This window comes from Rhinolophus ferrumequinum, chromosome 9 (genome assembly GCF_004115265.2).
Source record: "Rhinolophus ferrumequinum isolate MPI-CBG mRhiFer1 chromosome 9, mRhiFer1_v1.p, whole genome shotgun sequence".
In the NCBI taxonomy this organism is placed as follows: Eukaryota; Metazoa; Chordata; class Mammalia; order Chiroptera; family Rhinolophidae; genus Rhinolophus; species Rhinolophus ferrumequinum.
In genome coordinates this window covers 10,266,164-10,282,356 of record NC_046292.1, presented here as the reverse complement: position 1 = coordinate 10,282,356, position 16,193 = coordinate 10,266,164, and the positions used below count along the sequence as shown (strand labels likewise).

At 48.5% G+C, this 16,193-nt stretch overlaps 1 protein-coding gene across 12 annotated transcripts in view; it reads right to left on the bottom strand.

Annotated features, from left to right (window-relative positions):
- Positions 1-16,193, bottom strand: part of FHAD1 (forkhead associated phosphopeptide binding domain 1) — a 122,473-nt gene that overhangs the window by 37,125 nt on the left and 69,155 nt on the right. For 8 of the 12 annotated variants that reach the window (XM_033115852.1, XM_033115850.1, XM_033115854.1 and 5 more), the window contains 5 exons: positions 9,482-9,552; positions 7,734-7,886; positions 4,645-4,752; positions 4,299-4,406; positions 951-1,058 (listed from right to left, as the gene is read on the bottom strand). In XM_033115852.1, coding sequence (XP_032971743.1) covers positions 951-1,058; positions 4,299-4,406; positions 4,645-4,752; positions 7,734-7,886; positions 9,482-9,552 — 548 coding nt within the window. The remainder of the gene's footprint in view (positions 1-950; positions 1,059-4,298; positions 4,407-4,644; positions 4,753-7,733; positions 7,887-9,481; positions 9,553-16,193) is intronic. The other 4 variants (XM_033115858.1, XM_033115861.1, XM_033115857.1 and 1 more) reach the window with 3 other exon arrangements.

The following is a 16,193-nucleotide window of genomic DNA, read 5'->3' as shown; positions in this document are numbered from 1 at the left end:
GATCTCACTCAAATGTCACCTCCTCAGAGAGGCCTTCCTTGCTTGCAGGCCACTCTCTAACCCTGTGGAGTCATCCTGTGCATGTGTGTACATGGTTGTATCCTCCTCTATCCTAGAGAGGACACTCTGGGAAGACACGGGCTGGTCTGTCTTGTGCCTTGGGGCCTGCCTTTCATAGCAGCTCTGGGCCCAGTCCCCAGCTGACGGGGGAGGCTGGATATGGACATCCCCAGCTCTGGTGGGCCTGGCACTCAGACATCCCTCCATGTCCCCCTCCTTGAGGGTGCACTCTTCTCATCCACTCCAGAAGGCAGTCACCCCTGGCACCCATCTGCTCTGACCACCATGTGGGCTCGTCAGGTTCCTGTCTACTCCATCTTACTGCATGTCTGTGTCTCTCCTCAACTGTCAGTCCAGGGTGAGTCTGCTTGCGCGTGTATGAAGGCAGGCAGCTGGGGCCAGGAGGGAGTGTTTTCCTACGGTGCCCGTGCCGAACTGCAGCATAAATACCTTTTGGTGAAAAGGAGGGGGCCGCTGGCTGAGGGACGGATCCAACCTCCACTTCAGGGGTTCCTTTCTGGGGTGCATTTCTCTTCCCTAGGAATTGAGCCTGGAGTGCTGCTTATGCAGAGGCCCTCTGAGTGCGAGGTGCAGTTCTGAGTACTTTGTATCGATTAACTCATTGAATCCTTGAGGCAGGGACTGTTAGTACTCCCATGTTACAGATAAGGAAACTGAGGCATGGGAGGTTACATGATCTGCTCTGGGTCACACAGCGTGTAAGCTGTATCAGGTGAGATTGACCCGTGGAATGGAGGCACTGCCCCGGACGTGCCCACGTGACCACCGCTCCCTCTCAGGGCACAGAAACACGGCCTCACGTCTGGCTTCGGAGACTCTCGCACAGGGCTTTTGGCTGCTGCAGCCCACTCTCTCTCTGCGCCTCATACCTCTTTTTGTTGGGTTAAGTGGTTCTCCAGATCTTGAACTTTTCTCTTTTCTGTCTCTAAGGCTTCCTTTGCTTTCCTTTTCTCATAGGCCATGCTGCTCTCCAAAACCTGAAAATCAATGACCAGTCTTTTTGGTTGCCCTGCACATTTCAGGGAGAAACTGCTCGTTGTGGTGGTAAGGCTAATGCGAACAGTAAGAGCCACACTGTCAGGGGTTGGTCTGACCTGCCAGGGCTCATGGCCAGCACCCCACTCACAGTTTACTCTCACGGCAACCCTGTCAGAGAAGTTAGTGGCCCCATTTTATAGATGAGGGAGACGAGGAACAGAAATTTGGTGAGAGCCCCAGGGTCATGTAGTGTGTTAGCGGCGATGCTGGGATTTGAACCCTGCGCTGAAGGAAAGCGCACTGCCTGCATCCGGAGGCCCCGACAGGCAGCAGACAGGTAGAGGGAGCCAGACCTGCCTTATATGGGAGCCTGAGCTCTTATCACTGCGCCAGGCAGCCTCCCTGATCAGAAGAAGAATCTCATCAATAATGGGATTTCCCAGGATTGAAATAAATCTCAATAAAGAATCAAGTCTCAAGGGGAGGGCAGTGTATTGAATTAATGAGCCACAACATACCAGTTTCTAGAAGGGCCGGGGGTGAACCTCGCAAGCAAAGCTCTGGTAGGATGCAGGGAAGAAAATGTGCTTGGGTGCTCGTCATCAAGAAATTTTATTTGGGAAATTATCTGCTGATAAACTATCCAGTTAAATGGCCTTAATGCAAATCACTGAGGGATATAAATTGCCAGCAAGGCCCCTGTTTCTAATCATTGCAAGCAAGTCAGCTTTCAAGTGGGTTGTGTTTTAAACACCAGCTTGACTGTCCGACGTCTGGAACTCGGAACATGGTTTCCATTATAACTGGTGGTCTGGGTCCCAGATTAACGGGCCTAAAGTATTTAATCCACAATATGGCTGGAATGCTATATTTTTTTTTGCAGTGAAAAGTCATTTAAAAAAACCCCAGCACTCAGCTGTCGCAATACCAGCCCCACACAAAGGAGACAGGCAGTAATATTATGGGAGCTTCACATTTAGTTTGAACATCTGAGCCGGGTTTCTGGATGAGACATTTTCCTGTCATTTGTGAAAGGGACTTCCAGGCCCTTCCCAGTGACTTAGGGCGCCACTGCATCTGATCTTACGTCTACACTCGGGACTTTCATCTCAGTGGCTCCCTGCACGCCTCACACACAGGTCCTGTCCCCCCAGCCACTTTACTCTGAGTTCCTAGGAAGGTAACGAGAATGGATGTTACCTCAAAAGCCACATTATGACCTAGCGATTCTCTCATCCTTAAAGATTTGTTTGATAATGTGGCAGAAGGTCTAATAAAAAGAAAAATTAAATAACCGTTTGAGGTTGACGGATGTCTGTGTCTGGGACTCTTCTCTTAGATTCCCCCGTCGGGACACCATAAGAAGTTCTGCTGGGAGAAGTGGGCTGACATTTCCTAGGCCGGGGTGACCCAGCCACAGCTCCTCTCTGCAACAAGGGTGTCCCCCATCATGCTGTCCCTTACATCTCTCTCTGGAAGTCCCCTATGACCTTGAAATTTCTCAATTCGAGGGCCTTCCCCAGCCATGAGCTGTTGACCTCTGGGTGGCATTTGGCCCCAGTGGGTCCCTGGGAGACCTTCCTCCTTGTCACCAGCCCTGGAGAAATAACTCAGGGTCAGGCCTCAGTGACACTGTTTACAGAGGGCTGCAGAGCACAGCTGCATGGAGACCCACGTGAGACCCCAACACATAAACATGTCCCCTTCCTGCAGCAGATCAATGTGCACAGGCTCTGCCCCGCCGTCTCCTTTCTCCCCCAGTGGTGGGTGGGCAAGGATGTCACTGTGAGGAGTGAGGGTGGCTTGGGGTTGGAGCAAACAAGTGCCTCAACAGAAGTAGACGTAGAAGATAATGACAATAGCTACCAAGTACTGAGCTACCGCTCAGTAACCCTTCATGTTACATTATCTCTAATCCTCTCAGCCACCCTTTCTCAAAGGCCGGCATTGAAAGACCTGCTGTAGCCAGTAAGTAGCCCAGGAAGGATTTGAACCCATGTCTCATCGGGCTGCATGCCTGCACTCTTCACTGCTGTGCTGCCTCAGGATTGAAGAGCCAATGAAAGCATTATGTGGAACAGACTCAGGGACCTGAGCGTGACCCAAAAGAAGATGTGAGTCAACGATGTAATAGAGCGGTCCCAAAAGCGAGTTTGGACACATCACTAGAAGTACAACATCTTCAACAGGGGAGAGGAGGGTCCTGCCCTAGGCCACATGGCTGGAGAATGGCGTCTGGTGCTGGCTTCCACTTTAGGAAGATAATGGATGATGGGACGCAGGCTCAGATGCCTACAGAGGCCAGACAGATACCAAAACGAAGTGGGCTTTGTTGAATGCAATAGGGAACAGTGAGGATTGTGGGTAACTGCTGCTACGTGGTTCACCTCCAGTCCATTTTTGCCAAGTGGGAACGAAAGCCAGATCTTTTTTGACTTTTTGAGAGAGGACGGAAATCTGGACTTTTAAGTAAATTTTCTGAATTCAAACTGAAACACTCTGGGGCCAAACATAACATGTCCACAGGCCCTTTCAAGCAGGGAGCTGCCAATCTATAACTTCTGGAAAGCAGAGCGGGTCAGAGGAGGGGACCTCAGTCAGGCTCTAGTCCTGTGAGGCAGGTAAGGAGAAACAAGGGAATTCGGGTCTGGAGAAGAGCAGCTGCCTCTCTTTCTAAGCACCTGAAAGATTTCTACGTGGACGAGGAAGTAGGTCTTGTAAGGGCCCGGGGAGCGGGTGGAGGATTGACACCCTTCTGGGAGAACGGGTGACTTAACCTAAAAGAAGAATTTTCTACAGCCCAACGCATTGACCTGGGGATGGACTGCCCGGGCTGTAGAAAAATCCTTGCTGCTGGAGGCTGGATGATTTTAGGATGTTGTTGGAGGATTCACACAGCCCCGAAGTCCCAGGACTCTGTAATCCCTCCATTTTTATGCTTTGGGATGTATTCTCTGTGTAGAAGATCATCGTGTCACCAGCTAGTCTCCTAAGCCCCACCTATGACTGTATTTTACGCTGTTTACAATTTTTCCAGCTGGTTGTCAAGGCGACCTCCCTAGGGTTCTCTACTAGAGTCCACCATGCTTCTTTCCAGAGTGGTTGAGCCCTCCCGAGGACGAATTACTCTAGGAAAGCTCTGCCACACTCTACCCGCCATCATCTGTGGTTCTGAGCTTACTTCCATGGCCCTCTAGCCGGTTTGGGCTCGAGCTGACTCCATCTCCCCGACTGCATACCTCCTTCTGGCGGGTCAGGCAAGTCTCCAGCTCTCGAACTCTGATGTGTTCTTTCTCTAATGCTTCCTTGACTCTGGTTGTCTCTTGAGTAAAGCTCTCCTCCAAAGCCTGAAAGCCAATGACTGTTCTTTAATACACAGAGTTACCACGGCAGAATCTGGACTCTGCGCCAGGCACTGCAATGGGTTATCGCTTCATAACTCACAACCACGCCACAGGAGACGGTGGGCAGTTGAGGCCTGGGATCTGGAGTTGGCAGGCCTAGATCAGAGCCCCAGGTCTGTTCTTCCTGGCTGCATGGCCTTGATTTGTGCCCAGACCGACTCTGTCTCCCTGAGCTGCGTACCTTCTTGTGGCGGGTTAGGCGGTTCTCCAGCTCTTGCACTCTCTTCTGTTCTTCCTCTAATGCTTCTTTTGCTCTGTTTTTCTCTTGAGTAAAGCTCTCCTCCAAAGCCTGAAAGTCAATGGCTGTTGTTTAATAGACACAGTTACCATGGAAGAATCTGGACTCTGCGCCAGGCACTGCGATGGGTTATAGCTTTATAACTCACAACCACCCCACAGGAAACGGTGGGCAGCACAGCCTCGAGCTAAGAGTGTGGGGTCCACGCTCAGCAGGCTCAAGCTTTACTCAGAGCACGGGGTCTGGATTAGAGCCCCAGACCTGCCCTTCCTAGCTGTATGGCCTTGGGCAAGTAAGAAGCTACAGGAGTCTCGTTCCCCTATCTATAGAGTGGGGACAGTAGTAGTGCTTCTTGTATTGGGTCGATGTGAGGAGCAGAGATGATGAGCATGAAATGCCTGGCACATGATGACCATTCCTCAATAAGGGCCGGTCATTTTTCTGTCATCTCTACCTCACAGAGGAGGAAATAGGAAAGAGAGATTAAGGAATCTGCCTGATTACTAGTAAGTCACATGAGCAGGGATTTGAAGCCTGGTCCATTTGACTCGAGAGCCTGTGTTCTAAATCAAGGCTTGGTAAACTATGGTCTACGGGCCAAATCTGGCCCTCTGCCTGCCTTTTGTAAATAAAGTTTTATTGGAACAGCTCCATGGTCACTATTTGTGGATTGCCTATGATTGCCTTCACACTACAACAGAAGGGCTGAGCAGTCCCCACAGAGACTGTATGGCCCACAAAACTAAAAATATGTGCGGTCTGGCTCTTTCTGGAAAAAGCTTGCCGACCTCTGATCCAAACCGTTAGTATGTGCACAAATCGGGTGAATGTTGTTAACAGATCTTAATAAGGAAGAATATTAGCTCGATAAAGGAACTTAACATTTCTTACCATTGAAACAGAGTCCTCAAACAAGTAAAGATTCATGAGAAGGAGCATGATTAATGAATTTTGACACACACACTTTTAGAGACGGTCAGGGTGACGCTGTTACATGGTATGAGGACGGTTCATTTAACATTGGGGCACCTGGTGCTAAAAGTCTGGGATGACACTTTCAGATGAGTCCCTGGGGTCACGGTGATCAACATTAAATGTCTGGGGAACGGTGGCCCTTGATGGGACAAAGATGAACATGAGCGGTGTCTCCGGCTGTCTGGGTGAGAACCTGACCCTGCTTGCCCCTCTGGAGAGGGTGGTGTGCGCTGACGTTCGCTGTGTTTTAAAGGGGTTTGATGCCAGCCCTTGAAACCCTGTCTCTGTCAGGACCAATGTTCTAAGTGGGCGTCTGGGAGGCTCGGGCTGGAGCACAAGGCACTGTTGAACACAGTGGGGCTGAAATATCAGGCTACCACCGTGAGAAAAGTTCATCCAAAATTAAAAATAAAATAAGATGTTCGGAAAGGGAGAAGTTAATCAGAGAGGAGTGAGGAAGCAGGTGGCGAGTATGTGAAGCTTTGCTGTTTTTTAATTTTCTTTCCTGGTTTTATTTTCTTCTTTATTGAATGACACTGGCTTTTTCCCTATCTAATTGCCCTTCAAAACAGACTGCCCTTGATTTAAGCAAATCACTAATGTTGCCTTGAAGTGGATCAGAAGTGATTTTGGTCATGTGGTTCTTCCTTTTCAATCTTTTATTTCACCAAAGACAGAAAGGCAGAGAAAGAGGCAAAGAGAAGAAGAGACAGAAGGAAGAGAGAAATTTCTTGAGGTAACTGGGCACGAATTGGAGGATGAAATGAAACCAGGCAGAGGTCTCTGCATCTTGGAGGGGTCTGGAAAGCGCGTGTGCGTGTGTGTGTGTGTGACAGAGAAGGATGGTCCAAGCCGAAGTCACCGAGCTTCGACCAGTAAAAGATGGAGGAAGCGTCAGGTCTAGTCTTCCTCAGGGTAAGAAAGGAGGTGCTGGGGAAGAGTTGGGGTCCAGTGGATCTGACGCTGCTGTCCTGAGGTGGGTGGAAGGGGTGCCAGCATGAAGCTGTTCTCAGCTGTGACTACACATTGGAACCATGTGGAGCGCTTACAAATCTGAATGAGTCACACCCTCACCCAACTAGATCAGAACTGGGGGTGTGGGGAGAGGTGCAGGGCAGTAGTATTTTTCAATCTCCTGAATGACAAAAGGGCAGCCGAAGTCATGAGCCACTGATCATGAGATGATGGCAACAAGATGGTTAAAATCATGATGGTCCCTGAATATCAAAAGGGGCCAATTCTAGGACAGTGATGAGAATCGCCTCCTTAAATGCTGTTTCCTGGCCTTCCCCAGAGATTCTGGCTCAGTGGGTTTGGGGCGGAGCCCATGAATCTGTATTTTTAACCAGTGTCCAGGTGGTTCTTATCAGACAACTACGGGAAAATTTTTCTCTGAGACTTTGCTGCTGAAAACGTGGTCTGTAGACCAGTGCTTGTCAGACCAGCCGGGAGCTTGTTAGAAATGCAGACTCCCAGGCTCCATCCCAGACCTGCTGAGTCAGAATCTGCATGGTAGCAAGATTCCCAGGGCGCCCTGGAGCACCCTTGAGCTTGAAAGGCACTACTGTAAAGTATCCTCTAATTGGCTTGGTTTCTAGAAAAGTGAATAGCAATTTTGGCCATTTGTTTTCCCTGATATGCATAAAGGAAAAGCAAAAGGCTGAAATACATATGTATAAAGAGAAAACAAGACTGAAATAAACATGTATAAAGGGAAAGCAAAAGGCTGAAATAAATATGAAGTTGGTCGTGCACACGTAGAAACAGTCTGTCAGGTACACACCAGGACTGGTAGTGACGACGCGGATTCGGAAACAAAAGAGGTACCCTTTCTAGAAATTTCAATAACCTTGCCTATTCAAGTTGATTTTGCTCTGAGTTTTAGAATTCGAGCCCCATGTTAATTCCTCTATCGTTCACCCCATTTAAATAATTGAGTTCCACACACCGAACAAGGAGTTGCGGAGTTTTCTCCATCTCAGTACATGCTCTTGATTTCTCACAGAAAAGGCCACTTCATCAGTTTCCAGGAGTAAAGGAAAAGACAGGGACCTTACCGCCTTCTCTTCCAGCAGCCACTTGACTTTGGCTTTTAGCTTCTCCTCTTGCTGTAGCCTTTCCTCGTTCAGCTTCTCCTTCTCTGCCCGGTGCTCCCGCAGCTTTTCTTGTAGCAAAGACTGCTGAGTTTCCTGAGAACTGTTGATCTTTGTCTGAAATGAGGGGAAAGGACGCGGAGGATGATGGGGGACAGGACTCACTAAGGAGTCACTTCCACCTTGTTCTTTTACAAGTTGTTTGCCTTTGTGGGGAGGGACAAAGGTTTACACAAAACTTTCTTAAAAATAAAGAAAAACTATGCTTCACCTAGCTACCAGTAGGAAAGCAGTAGAGTACAGTGGTGAACAGCTGACTCTGGATCTATGTAGCACATCGGCTCTAGTTCTTTCTAGATGCTTCTTCATTTAAAAAATGAGGTTAATCATAGTATCTACCTCTTAGAGTTTTAAGGATTAAGTGAGATAATGATGGAAAGCTTTAAGCACAAAGTAGGTGCCCAGTAAATGGTAGCTAGAATTATTAGTTATTTGCTGAATGTACGAGAAAAAGCAGTGAGCTAGGGTCAGAAGACCTGAGCTTTTGTCTTGATTCTTCCACCAACTAGCTGTGTGACGTTGAGACAATTACCTAGCCTCTCAACTTTGATGTCCATATCTGTAAAATAAGGAAAATGGACTACATCAGGGGTTGACAAACTACTGTCAGCAGGCCCAATCTGGTCCACCACCTGTTTTTATAAATAAAGTTTTACTGGAACAGGGGCACGCTCATCATGCTCATTTGCACATGAGTTGTCTATGGCTCCTTTTGCTCTGCAACAGCAGAGTCGAATAGGTGACAGAGACTGTATGACCTGCGAAGCGTAAAATATTTAATATCTGGTCCTTTACAGAAAGTTTGCTGGCTCCTGGACTAGCTGGTCTCTGTGGTTGAGCACAGCGGGGTCCCAATATTCCCGTGTTTTTGGCTATGTAAGTTGCAGTGCCCATCCGTATCCTGCCATGTGACGCTGAACTCAGCCATGTGACTTGCTTTGGCCAATGGGATGTTTGCAGACATAACACCAAAAAGGAGGATTGAAAAGCACTCTGTGATTGGGCCTGCTTTCTCTTGAACCTCTGCTAACCATGAAAACATACCCAGGCCAGCCTGCTGGAGGCTGAGGACACGTGGAACAGAGGAGAGCTGCTCCCACTGAGGCCAGCCTAGATTGACCAGGGGCAGGCCAACACAGACACGTGAGCAAGCCCATCCAAGACTAGCGGACCTACTGAGGGGCTGACTCCAGGCATGTGATCAGGGAACAGTAATTGTGGCATGTCACTCAGGTTTTGTGGGTGTTTATTATTCAGCATTATTATGGCAACAACTACCAGAGTGATTCGATCCCTAAGGATCATTTTGACTCTAAAATGTTGACATCATGTAACTTGTGGTAATTCTGCTGCCTGTACTGTGGCCAGCTATACTTCTTCCATGGCATTTAACAAACACACTTTTCAAGGTCTGATGGCACTTAAGCCATTGTGGTTTTTGACAAGAGGAAAACCAGCATCCTGTGTGTGGCCTGGCCCTCCTGGGAGGTCTCAGTCACCCTGTCTGAATCTCTTCATGTGCAAACGGAGATAACATTTCACTTCTTGGAGGTTGTGGACTGAGGAGCTAACAGAGAAATCAGGGTTAAATGCACAGCGCGGCATAACTACCAAGGAGAAGCGGAAATGAACTTACGAAGTTAAAAGATTACCTGAAGTTCCTGGGTCTGGCTTGTAATTTTTTGGTAATGTTCCAGAAGATATTTCAGGTACAAATACAATCCTTAAAAAGAGAAGCAAGAAGAAGGTAAGTACCTATTCGATTCATCGCCTTTCCTTTCTGAGTGTCTTACTAGAGCTTGCCAACAGGTGGATGCGGGCAACAGTGCCCTCCCGTCAAAAAAACGAGTTTAAAAAAAAAAAAAGAAACGAAACGTGAGTTGCCATCCAACTTGTGGTTTTGAAATGGTTGTTCAGCCTTGACTGAGCTCAAAGCCAGTTTCTTTTTGGAGGTGGGCAGTTAAAAACCATCAACAGAACACCTACTACGTGTCCACTGTGTGCAAAGCCGTGAGCCGAGTGTAGGGGGGATGGTAGGAGAGACATGGTCTAAGTGCCTGATAGGAAACATGCAGTGACTCCAGGTAGCATGACAGTGACTGCTGAAGGACTGGGGAGGTGTGGGAGTCTCAGAAGATGAGGGGTCGTTCACTTGGAGAGATCACAGAAAGCTACCTGCCCGAGAAGCCACTGGGTGTGGGCAAAATTGAGAGCAGGAGGGGAGAGCATTTTGGAATGGGGGACGTGGTGGGCCGAGTGATGGCCCCCAAAGATGTCCAGGCCCTGGCCCCTGGAATCTATGAATGTCACCTGACAGGGCAGAAGGATTTTTGCAGATGTGATGAAGTTAAGTATCTTGAGATGAGGGGATTATCCTGGGTTTTCTGGGTGGACCCAATATAATCACACAGGTTCTCATAAGAAGGAGACAAAGGGAGATTTAACTACAGACGGGCAGAGGAGAAGGAGATCTGACAGAAGCAGTGAGAGATTTGAAGATGCGACATTCCTGGCTGTGAAAACGGAGGACCGTGAGCCAAGGAACACAAGGAATAAAGCTCTAGAGACTGAAAAAGGCAAGGAAACGGATTCTTTCTTGGAGCCTCCAGAAGGGACCAGTCCTGCCAACGCCTTGGCTTTGGCCCACTGATACTGATTTTGGACCCCTGGTTTCCGGAACTTAGAGACTAAATAAATACGTGTTGTGTTAAGCCACTGAGTTTGTGGTAAATTATTACAGCAGCCATGGGAAACTCACAGGGGGTGGAAGGCAGGTGGGAGGTGAGAGATGCAGTGCATATCCCGAGAGAGTGCTGAGCTGAACTGGGCTGGAGCAGATGATGGCAGACGGGAGGAATAGAAACTGGAGTTCGGCTGGAAGGCTGAGGTCAATTCGTGGCAGGCCTAGAACGTTGTTAGCCTAAGACGTGGAAACTTGATTTAGACATCACTGAAATGTATCAAGTGTGCCCTATGTACCTGGCCCTCCACTAAGCGATCAAAGCATCACCCCACTGTATCGTCCGATCATCGTCCCATTTTACAGATGGGGCAGTTGGGCTCTGAGACACGTGGCTGCTGAACGCCACACAGCTGGCAAATGGCTGAACCTGGACTGGGGCTCAAGTTGGTGTGACCCCAGGGCCTGAGTCACTGCTATTTCAGCTGCTGATGAAGCACTGAATTGGCGTGTTGCACAGTGGGTTTTTTTCTTTCCCTTTCTTTCAGAAAAATAACTGGGATGCATCAGAGAGGAAGGAGCTAGCAGGGTTTCTTAACTGTAGCATTGTTGGTATGTCAGGCTAGACAGTTCTGTTGTGGGGTGTCCTGTGCTCTGTAGGATGGTTAGCAGCATCCCTGGCCTCTACCCATTGGGTGCCAGGAGCACCCCCCACCCCAGTTGATAATAAAAAATGTCTTCAGACATTGCCAGGTGTCTCATAAATCAGAGGTAAAATCTCCTCTGATTTAAAGGCAGGGAACTTGGCTGAGAGCCCCAGGGCCCTCCAGGTCTCCAGTGCTAATGTTCTAAATTAGGGTGGGAGAAGCAGGGATAAGAAAAGAGAGAAAGCTTTTTTAGGGGTGGAATGGTGGCCCCACCGTCAGACAGAGGCGGAGACAGGTTGGGGTGGTGTGGGGCTCGGGGAGAGGGGAGGAGCTGCCAAGCTGTGTTAGACGTGTGGAATTTGAGGTTCTAGGACTCCAAGGAGAGGTGGTCAGCAGAGAGCTGGACATGCTTGGTTGGCAGCCCAGCTTATCCAGGGTTTTCATGTGAATTAGGAAAGAGCAACCTTCCTCCTGGTAGACATGGCCCCAGTCAGGTGCCCCCCACCTGCTGCCTTGGCTGGGCTCCCTTTTGGGGCACCCAACCTGCACGCCTGGTCGTGGCAGCCCAGCATGCGGAGATGTCCATTTGGCCACCACTGCGTGGGAGTGGCTGCTGCAGCACCTGGAGTGGGGAGTTCCTTCATGAGAAAGAAGATAAGAGAAGGGGAGGACGAGGACTGCACTGGAGGAAAAAACAGGGGCAGGAATTGGTGAAAGGGGCTGAGAACAAACAGGGAAGATCAAGATCAAGAGCATTGGGTAGGCCAGAGAGAACACAGGCTGGGGAAGGATGGTGGGCGGGCCAGCGCAGGAGGCCTCCGTGTCAGTTACTTGGCAGGGGCAAAGCAAAGAAGCAAACACAAAGCAGGACGTTGGCAGTGAAGACAGAGGGTGAGCACGCTTCTTCAAGGTCAGCGTGAGACAGGACCGTGAGTAGCAGAAAAGGAGCTAAAGAAGCAGCGCATCCCAGTGAAGAATTACCATCTTGAAGTTCATGTTTGATGGCAAAGAGAAGGAGTAAGAGAGAGAAAGACTGAAGGTGCCTAAGGAGGTTGTAATTCAGGACATTGTGCACAATTCCCCTGGGAGGGAGACAGAAGGGGAGACACGGGGTGGGAAGAGCTGCATTTGGAAGGAGAGCATCGTGGCAAAGATGGAGGGCAGGGAGCAAAGATGGGTACAGAGGGAGAAAGGGGGTAAACATGCTCACGCCTGGGGCCTTGATGTCCGGCAATGCAACCTTCCTTGAATTTCCAGCATGGAAGAGTAAGAATATCATAATAATAGCTATACGTATCAAGCACCTACTGTGTGCCAGGCACCATGCCAGGAGTTGACACATGATATTTTCTAATCATTATCAACAACCCAGCAAGGAGATGAGTTTGCATTTACAGGTAAGACAACAGAAGCTCAGCAAGGTTAGGCTACAGGTCTGGCAAGTGGTAGGATCAGAATTCAGACCTCGGTCTGTCGTTGACTTTTAAAAGAGAGAGGAGGCTCAAGGGGAAAGGGTTGGGTTCGCTGCTGTGAAGTGTGAGTGGAGAGAGGTGCAGTGGGAGGGTATCAAGGTGGCAGGGGAGGCGACGGGGTCTGGGTGGTGTTGGCTTGGGCCATAGGAACCAGGTGAGTACACGGATTTGCGGGGGTTAACCTGGGACGGGTCTGGGATTGTGTTCAGCTGCAACCTGTGACCCAGGAACCCAACGGGAAGGATCAAACCAGGGGTAGGATCCAGAGAGGATGAGGGAGAGAGGGCGTCCAGGATGGTGAAGCCGAAGAGGGAGTGTGTGACGACGTTTCTAGATTTGATGATGAACTGTAATCATAACGGACTCCCCTCTTTGGTAGAAGGGACAATTCTTATATTTCTGGTTATAAAAGTTATATGTGCCTATTACAAAAATCCAAACATTACAGAAATCCATAACGTGGAAAGTGTTCACTGCTGTATCTTTATTGGCCAGCAATAAAAAGTAATTGAATGGTCAAGTGAAAGGAAAGATCTGAGACAATCCACCATGCTGGGGTAATACACTCAACAATTTTATGTCTCTTTTTCTCCAGATTTTTCTTTTGATCAGATACTGACATTTAAAAAAAAAAAACAAAAATGGGAGTACACTATGCATATTGTATTACAACTTGCTTTTTTAAAAAATACTGCATATCTTGGATATCTGAGAAAGTGATTTTCTATGTATGCAGGGAAGGCTTTTATTTGTAACAAAGTCTTGCAGAAGTGACCTAAACCAATGAGCTTGCAAAGAAAAATGCAGTCTTTCTTTGCCTTATCAAAAGGAGCTGAGAAAGCAGGCCGGAGGAGTAGGGAGCTAACTTTCAAGGTTCCTCCGTAGACGTTGCTTATCTTCCCAGCTGGACCCCACAGCTAATTCTTCACCAATCAGATCTTTAGTGGCAGCCACAGCCTTCTGGGCTGCTCATGACATCACCCACTACAAGTGGCTTCCCTCTCCATTTACAAGACCTGGATTCCCCTAGGGGACTTATTTCAGGTGTACAGACCTAGCTTGTTAGGTATATTTTATGTCTTAGGACAGTATTCTAAAAGGCAGGCAGCACGGTGGTTGAGAGCAGGGGCTTTGAGGTCAGAGGGACCTGGGCTGAGTCCCAGCTTTACCAGTTGGCAGCTGGGACTCAAGGTCCATTGTCATGACTCTAGGAAGGAGGCCTGGGAAAAGCTATTTTTGGGTTCAACCTAACTGAACGCTGACAGCGGCTAAGAAAATCCCCTTTGCTGCCAAATGGAGATGGGCAGGGGTTGCAGGTAAAGTCACCTCGGTGTGCATATACCCATCTGGCTGACACCCACATTTAGGCCACATTAAATCAACAAAGATTGGAGGCTGACGCTGATGGCAGCTCCCACTAATTATGGCTTACTTGGACTCAGGCTCTACGATTGTGATTGTGTGTGTGTGTGTGTGTGTGTGTGTGTGTGTATTTGCGTGTGTGCATCACATCGTTTAATCCTCACAACAACCTTATGAGATTTTATCCCCATTTTATGGACAAGTAAACAGAGGCACCGAGAAGTCAAGTAACTTGCTCCCACAACTAGTCAGTGCAGAGCTGAGATCCAGAGCTCGGCAGCTGGTATCCAAGCCCAGACTCGAAATCATTCTGCTGTGATAACGCAAATAGGGCTTTCCGTGGCCATGGCTCGTGGTGTGCTTCAGATACTTCTCCTTAGGGAACGAAGATGCTTAGCTCTATCTCTGCCCAAGTTAATGACAGAGCCTGTCCTCGAGGAGCTGGGCCTGCACCTGGTACCCTTCTGGGTCATCAAAGGGAGGGTGGTGTCACAGAAAAGGCACAGGCATTAGGGTCATGATGACCTCGGTCTGAATCCCGACCCTACCATGTATCAGCTGCATGACCCTGAGCAAGTTTCTTCATGTCACTGAGACTCAGTTTTTTTAACTGAGAAACAAAGCCAAGAATAGTCCCTAGCTCACTGGGTGGTGGGAGGATACAAGCACACAATGCATATAGAAAACGGAACACAGAGATAAGTACGCAGGAGGAGCTAAATAAACCATTCAGGTTCCTCTGGGAACACAGAAGTCTCTGAGGAGTGTTTGTGGATGGTGATCAATGACTGGGGACCCGCTGCTGGCCTCTGCAACGGAAAGTACCCTGAATCCCTTATCACAATGGAATACTCATGAGAACAGGTTTTGAGCCCGTCTCTTCATTTCTAAAGTGAGGATGATGGTACCTGCCTCAGAGAGTTGTTGTGAAGATGGACTGAGATCACTTAGAACAGTATTTAGAATCTAAGAGCTCAGTAACGAATGGTGACCACCATCGTCTCCACCACCACCACCATCGCCCTCATCACCATGTAATCACTGTCACCACCACGACCGTCAATTGCCATCCTCACCATGACCGTAACAGTCGTGGCCCTCACCATCATGGTCCTCTCCCCCGCACCCCGCCCTGGCCTCCTCCTCTCTTGGCTAGGAATTCCGTACCGTGGTACCTACACACAGAGTATACGGAATACTCAAGCTCATGTCCTTTTTTGCATCCTTTGGGACCTTGCCATAATGTTGCTTGTACTGGAAGATAAATGACCTTCACCGTCAACTTCCTCTCCTGCTGAATGGATGACGGGTGTGCCCTGTCCACTAACCTTTCTGTGATTACCCTCCACGCTTCCTCTCTGACTTCTTAGAACCATGTAGCTGTAATCGCAGAACGCAGGCTGGGTTTCCCCAACAGGTGTTCTACAGGGCATCATTCCAAGAGATGTTCGTTGGGGGAAAGGGCATCAAGAAAGGAGAAATTTATTCTGGGAACACTGCGTTCTTTATCCCCTCCTCACAGAACCACACTGCGTATTAGTGGAGGAGGGATATGCAGAGCTCAAGTCTCCTGACTCTCTGAAGTCAGGAGAGAAAGATGGGGTTGGGGGGTATCTGAGAAATGCTGCCTGAAATGAGTCTTTCTCGGCCTTTCTGGAATTGCTGGCCTGACAGCTTAACTTTCCAATCCGCATTTTTTTATGGTAACATACAACTAGATTTACAGACATAGATTACAATAACCAAAATGTTTTGGGCGTGGGGAGGGGACAGTGCACGCAGAGCTTGGCCCGACTAGGATGGAGATCACTGTCTGTCTGTGTTTTAGTTCTAATCCTGAAGAACAATTAGGAGTGTGGTCATGTTTCACCTGATTTCACGTACCCTCAAGATTGCCATGATTACAACAGTAAAACTGGGGTTGGAGGGCCACTGGGTAGTTGGTAGAAAATCAGCCTCCTCTTCTCTGTGCTCCATGGGAGGGGTGGGCACTTATATAAAAGTTAATCTTTTTTTTTTTTCTTTTAAGAATTTTACACCACCTTCTGGATTACTTTGCAGACATGCTGGCTGGGGATGTTGAATCACCAGAGTTGAAAAATCACTCCTCTATTCTCATACATTGCTGTAAAAATGTCAAATTCATGCAGTCTCACTGAACGGCAACTTGGCAAGGTGTATCAACACTCTTCAAAATGTTGGA